Below are 13,400 nucleotides of genomic sequence, written 5' to 3'. Positions count from 1 at the left end.
CAAATAACTGTTTAATGCAACAATAATGTTAATTATAATGTACGTGTAAGGGATGTAAGTGGTCCTAACACTATCTCATGGACCAAAGCCAACCTCACCTGCACGATGGTACATTCTGCTGACTAACGGACGAGGCTCTGGCGACATAACGACCAATTGAGGCACACAGAATTAAATCTGTTGGTGGCTTAATTGGAAAAGTCGATATTAGAGCGGGATATTGACTTAGGGTGGCGGCGGAAGAGTGTCTAGCACACCAACGGCGGCACCCACCCACAGGCAGAGCTAGTAGGCTTACCGCTCACCCGCCAACCCGCACTGGACGAGCGTGGTGGGTTAAATGTCCAAACCTCTTCTACAACAATGATAGTACACTCAAATCCTAGGCCCCTAGTCCTCGGCAGCCCCAGCGGCCCCAGTAATGACGGTTTGCAGGGAAGCCCTGGGGCAGGGGGTGCGAAGAATCTCCGAGCGAGACCTCTTCACCGTCAAACGACATTGGCTGCGAATAAGGACACCGACAACATGTTAAACGTACTTACTTTCAATACACGAACACTGCGCACTGAAGAACACTTAATAGAATTAGAAAACGCTCTCGATTCCATAAAATGGGATATAGTTGGACTCTCTGAAGTGAGACGAGAGGGCGAAGGTTCGCTAGAGCGAGATAGTAATATATTCTTCTACTCAGGGAAGTCAACTAGAATGTATGGCGTAGGGTTTTTAGTTGCCAAGCGGTGGACTAACAATGTAATAGAGTTTCGTCCATACTCTGACAGGGTAGCAGCTCTGAAATTTCGAATTTCTGAAACCAAAACCTTAAGCTTGATACAAGTATACGCACCCACGTCTCAACATCTAAACGAGGAAGTGGAGGATTTTTACGACCTCTTAAATAGAGCTTGCGATGAAAATCGTGGCACCTGGAACATCGTTCTGGGCGACTTCAACGCTCAAGTCGGAAGAAGATCGGACTCAGATAATGCATGCATTCTTGGACCACATGGTTTGGGAGACCGAAATAACCGTGGAACACGCCTAATACACTTTGCTTTTGGCCAGAATCTTAGCATATCTAATACTTTCTTCTTCAAAAAGTCGCACAGACGATGGACCTGGGTAGCGCCAAACAACATCATCAGAAATGAAATCGACTTCTTGCTTACATCCAATAAGTCCATTATCCGCAATGTTGAGGTTCTTAATAACTTTAAATTTAATTCCGATCACAGACCACTACGTACACTACTAGTATTTAATGTAAAACTTTTTCGGCAACAAATATTTAAAAAACAAATTAAAAAGCTTAATAAATATTATTTAATAGCGAATCAGGATCAGTTTAATTTGGATCTTAAAAACAGTTTTGAACTGCTTGAAAATTTCGACTCTCAACACCTTGAAGACCAATACAATAACATTCAAAAGAGCATACAAGTTGCAAGCAAAAGAATCAAGACTACAAAAACTAAATTTAGAAAACTAAGAGATAGCACCATACATTTAATAGAAGAAAGACAAACTCATAAAAACGGTATAGGTAACGCAGAATACAAAACACTTGATAGAAAAGTTAAACGCAGCATTAGGAAAGACATCAGACAATACAATACAGACTTAGTTAAAATAGCTCTTGAAAACAATAAATCACTAAAAATAGCAAGAAAAGGAATATCAAGGGGAACATCGTGGATAACATGTTTAAGGGATGAGAAAGGAAACAAACACGGCGACAGAAGAAAAGTGTTAGACATATGTACAACTTTTTATAAGCAATTATACACAGACTCATCTAACCCTGTACAACACTCTCAAGAATACTTTTGCCCGGAAAGCATCCCACCCATAACATATCGCGAAGTTGAGCATGCAATACACAAATTAAAATATAACAGGAGTTCAGGCCAAGATGGAATTACTGCTGAAGCTCTAAAAGTAGGCGAACCGACGCTGGTGCCTTACATTACAAAATTCTTCAATAACATTCTACATTCTGGACAATTACCTGCAGGGATTTGTCACTCGGACATAATACTTTTACATAAAAAAGGTGACAAATCCGACATTAATAACTACAGGCCCATCAGTCTTGTCTCACATCTGTACAAGACCTTCATTAAAATTGTCGAAAATCGTATAGCCGGCACCCTCGACAGAGCTCAACCCCCAGAACAAGCAGGCTTCAGACCGGGTCTCTCAACAACGGACCACCTTCACGCCCTTAACCAAATTTTAGAAAAACACCACGAATTTCAACTTCCTCTCTACCTTGCTTTCGTGGATTATTCAAAGGCATTCGACAGTGTGAATCACCGGTCCATGTTTGAGGCCTTGCGAAGGCAAGGTATCGACCCAACTTACATACACCTTATTCACAATATTTACAATAGTAGCACAGCAGCCATAAAACTCCAAACATCAGGTTCAGTATTTAATATAAGTAGGGGCGTGAAGCAGGGCGATCCTCTTTCTCCTAAGTTGTTTAATAGCACTTTGGAAGAAATGTTTCAGCAGTTAGTGCCTGTCTGGGAGGACTGCGGTATTACAGTCGGCGAGTCGAAGCTAACCAATCTTCGTTTCGCCGACGATATCGTTTTATTTTCCACGTCAGCTCTCGAGTTGCAACGGATGCTACAAGACCTTAGTACAGCAAGCCTTGGGGTTGGACTGAGGATGAACATGTCGAAGACCAAGCTAATGACCAATACCACAGAGCACAGGATGGAAGTAGATGGTGAAAGTATTGCATATGTCCAGGAATATGTCTATCTGGGCCAAGTAGTCTCTTTCCAGACCAGACAGGAGAAAGAAGTCGAAAGACGAATTGAAAATGCCTGGAAGAGCTACTGGTCCATGAAGGATATGATGAAGGGTGATCTTCCGCTATCCTTGAAGCGCAAGGTCATGGACATGTGCATTCTTCCCATTCTCACCTACAGCGCTCAGACTTGGTCTTTGACTGACATCCAAAAGTCCAAACTCAAGGTTTGCCAGAGAGGTATGGAACGCAGCATCCTTGGTGTTAAATTGATCGATCGGATCCGAAACACCACGCTGCGTTCCAAAACAAAAATAGCAGACGTAGCGAGAAAGGCTGCCTGCTTGAAATGGGACTGGGCTGGACATGTTGCCCGAATGACCGATGACCTCTGGGCCAAAAAAGCTACAGAGTGGGTTCCTGCAAGTGCTGTCAGACGTCGGGGAAGGCCACGGAAAAGATGGCGCGACGAGTTAGACCGCTTCTCGAAACGGTGGCGCGAACAAGCTGGGAACAGGGAGGAGTGGAAGAAGGGAAGAGAGGCCTTTGCCCTGCAGTGGGACATTGAGGGCTATTAATAAATTAATAAATAATGTACGTTAAAATAATCCTATTTTACGTTCTATGTCTTACATCTGTCAGGGTTGCTATGCGTATTAGCTTTCCTCTGTATTGTGGAATTACTACGTGACAATACAGGTAGGTCGTCAATACTATCATGTAAATACACTTCTCATCAAAAAAATCGAAACACTTCCGTTTTCATTGTTTCTGTCCGAATTTAACACAAAAAAGAATTCATACGATGAAAAAAAAATACATAAATGTATAGCTGGCAGTTTGGCCATTACAGTAATAAGCGAAAATTCTAAATTCAAAATTAGAATTTCATTTGTTTATCTTATAAACGAAATGAATCACTGTTTTGAGACAAATGTGTGTTTAGGGTTGGAGTACATTTAGCGTTTAAAAACTAAAAATTGGCGCCTATCCTTAAACTTTTTGTTTTTTATTTCAATACTGTGACTTTGGGACGTCTGAAAAAAGGTTTTTTTTCTAAAACGTATGGATACTTCGCCCACAGAAGCCGCCCAAGTTGTGGCATTGCTGGATTCTGGCCTTAGTCAGCGTGTTGTGGCTGCAAGACTGCATCTAAGCCTGTCATCTGTTCATAGAGTCTATAAACGTTATCGGGAGACTGGTTTGTTCACGCGCCGTTCAGGATCTGGCAGGAATCGGGTCACTTCTGAGCGAGATGATCGATTTATTGTAACAACTTCTTTAAGAAATCGACGCCTTAACGCTTTTCAACTGCAGCAGCGGCTTCGTGTTGTACGAAGGGTGGCTGTAAGTGACTCTACAATTAGAAGAAGGTTGAAGAATCGTGGACTGGTACCGCATAAGCCAGCAAATGGGCCGAAATTAACTGCAGACCATCGAAGAGCGCGCCTTAACTTTGCACGTGAGCACCTAAATTGGTCATACCTACAGAACCGCCACCATAGCTGACCTTTTCTTCAATGCAGCATTGTGCATAGCGTTCTCCGTCTCTTCTGTAGACCTTGTTCCTTCCGTCGTTACCATACAGCATAATTTTACACTCATCAGAAAAGAGAACTTTGCTCCACTGTAGGTATGACCAATTTAGGTGCTCACGTGCAAAGTTAAGGCGCGCTCTTCGATGGTCTGCAGTTAATTTCGGCCCATTTGCTGGCTTATGCGGTACCAGTCCACGATCCTTCAACCTTCTTCTAATTGTAGAGTCACTTACAGCCACCCTTCGTACAACACGAAGCCGCTGCTGCAGTTGAAAAGCGTTAAGGCGTCGATTTCTTAAAGAAGTTGTTACAATAAATCGATCATCTCGCTCAGAAGTGACCCGATTCCTGCCAGATCCTGAACGGCGCGTGAACAAACCAGTCTCCCGATAACGTTTATAGACTCTATGAACAGATGACAGGCTTAGATGCAGTCTTGCAGCCACAACACGCTGACTAAGGCCAGAATCCAGCAATGCCACAACTTGGGCGGCTTCTGTGGGCGAAGTATCCATACGTTTTAGAAAAAAAACCTTTTTTCAGACGTCCCAAAGTCACAGTATTGAAATAAAAAACAAAAAGTTTAAGGATAGGCGCCAATTTTTAGTTTTTAAACGCTAAATGTACTCCAACCCTAAACACACATTTGTCTCAAAACAGTGATTCATTTCGTTTATAAGATAAACAAATGAAATTCTAATTTTGAATTTAGAATTTTCGCTTATTACTGTAATGGCCAAACTGCCAGCTATACATTTATGTATTTTTTTTTCATCGTATGAATTCTTTTTGTGTTAAATTCCGACAGAAACAATGAAAACGGAAGTGTTTCGATTTTTTTGATGAGAAGTGTATAATAATCTCTGTTCTTCAATAAAGTTGTTTTAAAAGAGACAAGTATTATTGAATCTTTATTATAACTTAAAAAATTCATAATTGACATAAAAGTAAAAATATAAAGTTATTTAAATTTTGCTGCTTTTTTATTATTAACATTGGGGCACTTATATGAATTATTTTATTCGTATTTCAGTAAAAAAAATAAACCTTCTCTTTCAGAAAATAAACATAAATACCCCCCGAGATATCGGGAATTAGAATGTAAAAATTGAAAACACTGAAATTGTGTGAGGTACGTTCATAGTACGATATGCAAAAGTAAAGTAAAATTATGTTTATTTACTGTAATTTTCAAGCTATTTTAGAGTATATAATTTACAATTTACTGCTGTTTTCACGTTTGTTACGATTTTAACAAGCTTTTAACGTTATGATATTGTACCAATTTGTATATTTCATGCATCATAAAATATGGAACACTAATAAGTTTTAGAACGTCATATCTTGCATCTCTTTCTCGCTCTACGTCATTCTCTCACGTTCGATGTGTGGTGTCAGGGAAATATTCATTATTTTATTTTATTACAGAAATAATTAAATCTTGAAATGTTCTTAGGTTTTATTTCTTCTATTTAATAATGTATTACTTTACTAAAGGTGCGCCAGTGATGTTTAGTTGTCTGTGTGGTGTATAGTGAAGAAATTTAGTTTTATTAGTTCACTATGAACTGTCACCAAGTGCTGAGTGGTGCCTGTAATTCAGGAGATCAATGTTTTGCTGTTGGTTCTGTGGAGGGAATACCTTTTACCGTAAGTATGATGATCAAGGATATACACGGTGACGTCTCGTGACCAGATATTTAGAGGGGAGTGCAGTAATTGAGAAGTAATGTTCGCAACAGGAAAATCTAATTTAGTCCAGTTTGATAAGCAAAATCATCGTAGTTTGGTCACTAAACACTGCTATCTGTGTTTGATTGTTTGCCTGTGAGATCTGCCTCGCTCCTTACATTTGCTACAGCCATTCACATGGAGGTGATTTTCCTTGAAGGCTAATTTGCATCAGTTGGTCACAGCTATTTAAATAACAATATCGTTGGAGAAGACATTGTTTATCTTGAGGCTATGTAATGCATCATTGTTTTACTATGAACACTTTATCTGATCTTGGTGCTTGATTATCTCTTATGTAGAGTACATACTCAAACAAAAGAAGAAAATTGCAAGCTAATTGTTGATGGTGACATGATGGCAGACAGAAAGACCTTTCAACTTATGTCCTGTTCATACATACTCTTTTGAATAAAAATAAAGCCTATAGTCTCTAACAAAATTTTCAATCTTAAAGACAATACAGTATGTTTTCATCTATTTATTAATTGGGCCAGAATGATTAATATTAAAAGAATTTTAATAAAGCTTTAAATATTTTATAATGATTACATTTACACATAAACAGCCTTTATACATCCAACTGTTTTGACCAGGCCTCCAAGCAATAGGGTAGTTTCCAACTAGTCAAATCAGTTACCTACTTTTTACTAAACATCAAAACATGAAATTACTATGGAATATGTATGAAAAAGCAACCTATGACTTCATAGAAAAACGTGTCAAAATGTCACACTTTTATTTCATTTTTCTTTATTATAATTTATAAGTAAGTTAAATATAAAGAGAAAATGCTTTTTGACAACTTTAGATGTCTTTATTTAGTAATCTAAATTTTATGATTTATCTTTGACCTAGGAAACTACCCAATTGGAGGGGGTATGGAGCATACACCACCACCTAATAGCACTCAGAAGCACATTATAATGATTGTAGGCTCTGAATTGAGCAACACTCCAAGTCTCTTGAGGGTGACATAGATCATTAACTAAGCATTACCAGAAACAACAGACTATATTCAGGAAAATAACCAAAAACAAAAGTCCATAAAGAAATATCAATAACATCTGATTAGAGATAAGTGTCTTAGAGTCAATCTAAATTTATAAAAATTTTCAGGCCTATGCAGCAGGATGTAACATAGTGATACTAGCTTCCAACTTCGAGCGTGTTCAGATCATACCTGGTGCTATCCACGGCTACGTACGAATCGGTTCATTGGACTGCAGTACCGACACGGGAAAGATTGCGGCAGCGTATGGGGCTGAAGTATGCATATTCGAACCAACACCGTTGATACATTCTGCAGCCACTACCCATGTAAGTATTTTATTATTGTTACTATTATAACAAGTAAATAAACTTTATTGCCCTATAAACAAATATGAAGATAACAGACAAGAATGAGGAGAAAACCAACAATACATTATTTATTAACGTGTTATTGTTATGTGAATGTTGTTCACACACTCTTGAATAATAAAAAAATATATCTAGACAGTCTTTGCTGATCTGTAAGACTTCGATGTTAGAAAAGTTCATATTAATTCTGGTTTTGTTAATTTAATATGTTACTTAATTTTAGTGGATCATGATTAAATAATGTACCAACAGTCCGACAAACTAGCCAATGTTTACATAATCTTTTTTGGTCTGTACTGCATATTCAGGTGTTTCAGATACTTGTTGCCAGGTCAAGTCAATGCAATATAGCTTTAATCAATTTAGGGATATGAATGTTATTATTGAAAAACAATAATTCTTGGGCTTAAATTATAATTATCAAAATTTTATAAGTAACAATTCGTATGTTATGACATATCTCCTGTTTTCGTACGAAATTACTCTGACCTAGTACATAAATACAACAACACATGAAGATAAATAAATATTAGTGACAATAGCATTCCTAACCAAGGCATAATCAAAGTGTAGAATTTATATTATCTATGAAACTAAATCAGAATTTGATAAGATAATGCATACAGACGGTTTCACAGTGTGTTTGTAATTAGGTGGAAGATAGAGGTGTCAAAATAATGATGGATTGTAGCTTAGGATGGAGTAAAAGTTACCATTATCCAAGATAATAACATCCTGATGTTGTGTGAATTTTAAAATGCCTTACAATGTATCTATCTATACCATCGGTGGCGTTTTTATAGCCACTGTAAATTTATTTACGGATGTATCTATAAATTGCCAAAATATTATGTATAAACATCAATCTATCTTATAAAAAGGATAATCAGTGTATTAGTGTACAAATTCAGTATTACATCATCATCACCAGCCCATTAACGTCCCCACTGCTGGGGCACGGGCCTTCCCTATGGATGGATAGGGAGATCGGGCCTTAAACCACCACGCGGGCCCAGTGCGGATTGGTGGTTATTAACGACTGCTAATGCAGCCGGGACCAACGGCTTAACGTGCCTTCCGAAGCACGGAGGAGCTCGAGATGAAAACTTTTTTTTTTGTGGTCACCCATCCTATGACCGGCCTCTGCGAAAGTTGCTTTACGTCAACAATCGCAGACCGAGCGCGTTTACCGCTGCGCCACCGAGCTCCTCAGTATTACATACATATATCTAAAACATCAATCAAACAACACAAGCTATTTGGAGCAAACATAAATACATAATCTATTTTATGTACACGTACATTTATACCAACGTTTGCGAGAGTCAATTAGCCCACTTGCCATTTAATTGGTAATGTTAATTCACCAATGTTGTCTCACTATTCGTTGAGCGTGTTACATACATATAGGCATTCAATACTAAAATAGATTTATACCCCATTTTGTGCCATATGTTCCGATCGCGATCTTTCAATCGGACGTCTGACATTCTAAATATTTTCTACAATGAACATCAAAACATTAATATTTGCGTTTTGCGTCTATCACCGGGTATTGATTTTGTACAGTTGCCAACAAAGTGGTTATGTAAAGGCTACGTTAAGTTCTCTCCACGATGCGGGCGACATTAAACCCTGTTGATAGATGCAACTTATACTCGGGATTAGTAGGTACCTACCAGTGCTTAAGACTTAGTGTTCAACGTCGGTTTAATAGCCAATCGAGGGATTGCGTAACTACTGTAATGCTTCGCACGCGCTCCAGATCCGTTTGGTATCACCGGAGATTTATTTAAATTGACCGAAGTTTAGGCCAGTCCCTGGCGCTCCTTTGATGTAATATGTACTTGAAACGTGGCCTTAGTTTGCCGCAGTCGATGCGAGTTCTTCAACGAGTACGTACCTACGTAGGTAAATGTGCCGGCGATTGTACACAAATTCAATTCAACTCGATGTTGACTTAACTTGTTATCTGTCATGTAGTTTACAAACTTCAACAATGCGATGTGATCAAGTCGTTTCATTTCGTGCGTCACATCAATATGACCATATAAAATGAAATGTAAATATTTGATGGCTTCATAAGTTCGACTTTAAATTAACCATCAAACCAGTTTGAAATCACTTAGTTTAGTAATGTAACAATACATTACTTTCAGATTATTCAATATTATAATAAAAATATGCTCAGCTGTTACACGTGTATAATTTTAGTTCCTTAACGTGTTTGATAACACACTTTAAAGGCTGGTTTTTCAATGAAAGAACTGTAATTTATGTTAAACATTTCTATTTTTCAAAAAGAGCGCAGTAGAAAATTATTCACGTGGTATCAATTGAGTATTTCGCCGAATCGCTAATCACTAATCTACATTATTCAATTCAATATACAACTGTGTAGCCTAGTGCTCAACAGAACAAAATGAAACTGTTACATCAGCAAACTATTACAACATCATAAAAAAACCACAGGCTATGAAGAATTGGTATTTATTTTGTGTTCAATGCTACAGTGATTTTTCTGTTATACCTTTTGAAGGTAAACATCAGCACACCCCGGACACTCCGTACAATAATTTCATTCTTACCGTGTCCCGCCTTACCATGTAAGTGCAAGCGATACAGACAATCCATGCACTCTCTCCCTTACTCATTAATGTCTTACGGTCATTTCAGACTTGAGTACCTACGCAGAGGGGTTGAGGTAATTCTAGCTCGGCGCCCGATATAATTTGGTGCGGGGCGGAGTTAACTTTCTATACGTATTATTATTCTTTATTCTATGACTATCCAAAGTATCATAAAGTTGCTAAAATTTCCTCTCCGGAACCACGGATATAGTTTAATTATTCCGTTTAAACATGTATCATTAAGTGGGAGCAAACGAGGGGAATGCCTGGCGTAATCGATTGTCAACGCAATTGTACAATTCCAATTTGACGTAAAATATTCCCGAGAGCATGATCTAGATGTTTGTTTGTCAAAGCATAAACGCGTGTATTTATTGTCGAGATAAAGTTCACATTGCATAAACGACTTTAGTTACGATTAAATGAAATGAGTGACACGAATGGAGTAGCGACACGAGTTTATATACGTAGTGTCACGTAATTGTTATCTTGCAACTACGTTTCCTTTGTTTTGATTACTGCTTATCTTCAACACGGCTATCGTACGGAATGCCTCCATTGAACTGTTTAATCGGCTTGTTTCTACTTTGTACATTAACTTAAACACACGCTCACTCCCCTAATCCCTTATGGAGTGGGTGTGTTTCCAGGCACTTATCGTGTCGTCTATGATAAAATGTCACTGGAAACCACGACGAGTTATGTATAGTATACGTAATCCATCGCCTATAATATTGTATAATATAATACATCGTAATTTCAGTTACGATGTGATTTCTGAAAGTAAGCACGTATGGCGCCGCGTAATAACATAACTCGGCTCCATATATTGGGATCGCCATGGTTTATATAAATTGTATGGAAGTGATTGAATTCTTTCTATACTATGCGACCTGACCTTTAGTCAATTTCTCCGACATTCCCGGATTACTTGGGATCTTAAGCAGCAAGCAAGCATCAAAATTATTTATTGTGTTCTTCTCTTCGTTCTGCATTACGCGTAGAAAATGCATTCTGTTTTCATTTAAATATAAATCGGCTTTTAGTTTCCGCTCTATAGGTAGGTAGGTACTTTTATTTTATGGAAACATATTGCGCGGTCGTTAGCGACCAATGCGGGCTAATCGTTCTTCTTTGTGTATAAAGCCAAGGTAGCAGACTAAAGAGGATTTATTTGAATATTATTTATAATTTGGCGCCGGTATTAACCGTAGCTGGATAGGTCTGTAATAATAATGGTGCTGTAGTTATTGATCCGTCCTAGATTATATTATAGAGGCATTCAAATTACACTCATTATATGTATATTATGTATAATAATCTTACTGAAATAGTTCTCTTTACGGTAAGAATATACAAGCCCCCCCTCAATCGACTGTATGGTAAATGACTACACACTAAGATGGATTAGATTGTCTAACACATATCAGTAAATAATCCTTCTATAATAATGGATAAGTCCATATAACCTCAGCTGTGCGGCTCTTGAACTTTATATTTCTTTTGTATTTTTTTTTACATCCTCGACATCACGAATAAGTGAATTCCCCTAAATGTCATGAATGCCGATATACCACCATTTTTTATCGAATTTGTTTCCAAATTCATGTTTGGAACATAACATAAAATATGATTATCACATGCTCAGCGGTGAAGGAAAACATGAGGAAACCCACATTACCGATGAATTTCGGAGCGTTTCGGAGGTATGTGAGCTAATCTGTATTGGGCTGGTTTTCCCTTCGCGGGTTAGAAGGTCAGGCAGGCAGTCGCTTTTGTAAAACTGGACCTGCCTAATCTTGAGGTTAGGTAAGCGAACCCTGTGAACAACATCAAAACGCTAGCGAGATGCTCTCCCTAGGCAGATGATGAATCTAGATATATCACCTGCAAATTAAGCACACACCTCATTAATAGGCAAGATCTTGACGCGAGAAGTCTACTCAATCATTTGAATGTGTTCCTCTAGTTATTAAATAACTTGTAATGTATACCCTCATTGGTTTTTAAAAGATGTGTTGCTGTTGCAGTTTCTTGTCATTTCTTCTCCTCAGCCATGACACCTTACGAAATGACGTAAATTCAAAAATGTTATATTGACCTTCAACAAGTTTATCCATGATAATTACGTTGAATAAATGATTCTGATTTCTGATCACGGGTTATATTATCCATAATGTTTATGTTTACCAGGGTTTGGAGTACAGATGGGTGCAGACAGGCAAGCTAACAGCAGACGGACCGATTACAGCACTGTCCTGGAACCTCGAAGGCACGCGGCTGCTTACCGGCGGCAAGATACTGCAGCTATGGCACCAGGCTTCCCTGTACCAGGACGACAGCCAACGTAAGTAGTTCATAGTATCAATATATACATAGATCATACATAAACTCACACCTATTTCCCACCGAGGTAAGCAGAGACTGGAATTCCATATGCTTCGATCCTTACATACTTCTCCAGTATCCTCCACATTCATCAATCGTTTCATACACGCACGCCACCGGTTCATAGTTTCAATTGAATTCAAATATACCTTACTACACCAAAGTAAAAGGAAATATTTACAAAAGAGCCTTATTGGCAAATGGCGGCCTTATCGCTTAAAGGGATTTCTTCCAGACACATATGACTTATTTAACTATAATTTAAGTACTTTGCGGTAATTGCAACCAAATTAGTATTCGATATTATAGTATCGGCTATAAATTTATTGCATAATGTGTTCATCGGTTACACTGAGGGTCGTTTGACCTGTCATAAATCGAAGAAAACATATCAAATAGACGTCATATATATACGTAAGTCGTTTCCTCATTTTGTCCTATGCACTATGACGCGATATGCTATCGCATTATGCAAACGATTTGCAACGTCTTTCCATCTGTATATAATTCTAGTACTTTGGCCATAATATTATGCATTTATTTTTATGCAATATACATTAAAATGTAAACTGAAGCACGTAATCTTTACTGAGGTTTACTGAGGTATCAACATTAATATAGCTTACAGAATGTTTATAGAGAATACCACGTGAGCTCCTTTTTGAAAAATCACATTCTCATGTGATAATCTTCAACAAATCCTCGATTTATTTCAATTATTTTTATCCCGGGTAAAAATTTACACCACACAACAAAACAAAATGTTCACAAAACAACAATGATTGTACAAAATGTTCTTGTCATTCAATAGGGTATTGTCCAACTAGTCAAAACACGAAATTACTATGGAATTTGTATGAAAAAGCAACCTGTGATGTCATAGAAATACGTGACAAAATGTCGCAATTTACATTTTTTTTATTAACACATAAATAAATTAAAAAGAAAACTTTTTGTCACCTTTAAATCTAACTTTATTTAGTAACCAGA

At 37.8% G+C, this 13,400-nt stretch overlaps 1 protein-coding gene across 3 annotated transcripts in view; it reads left to right on the top strand.

The window, feature by feature from the left end:
* The first annotated feature begins 5,654 nt into the window (after nt 1-5,654).
* Nucleotides 5,655-13,400, top strand: part of LOC126370514 (dmX-like protein 2) — a 62,199-nt gene continuing 54,453 nt past the window's right edge. For all 3 annotated transcript variants that reach the window (XM_050015377.1, XM_050015378.1, XM_050015376.1), the window contains exons 1-3: nt 5,655-5,949; nt 7,150-7,350; nt 12,216-12,369. In XM_050015377.1, the coding sequence (XP_049871334.1) occupies nt 5,863-5,949; nt 7,150-7,350; nt 12,216-12,369 (442 nt within the window). In that variant the 5' untranslated portion in view covers nt 5,655-5,862. The remainder of the gene's footprint in view (nt 5,950-7,149; nt 7,351-12,215; nt 12,370-13,400) is intronic.

Source organism: Pectinophora gossypiella, chromosome 11 (genome assembly GCF_024362695.1).
Source record: "Pectinophora gossypiella chromosome 11, ilPecGoss1.1, whole genome shotgun sequence".
NCBI classification, from domain to species: domain Eukaryota; kingdom Metazoa; phylum Arthropoda; class Insecta; order Lepidoptera; family Gelechiidae; genus Pectinophora; species Pectinophora gossypiella.
This window is presented reverse-complemented; position numbering and strand designations above follow the sequence as displayed.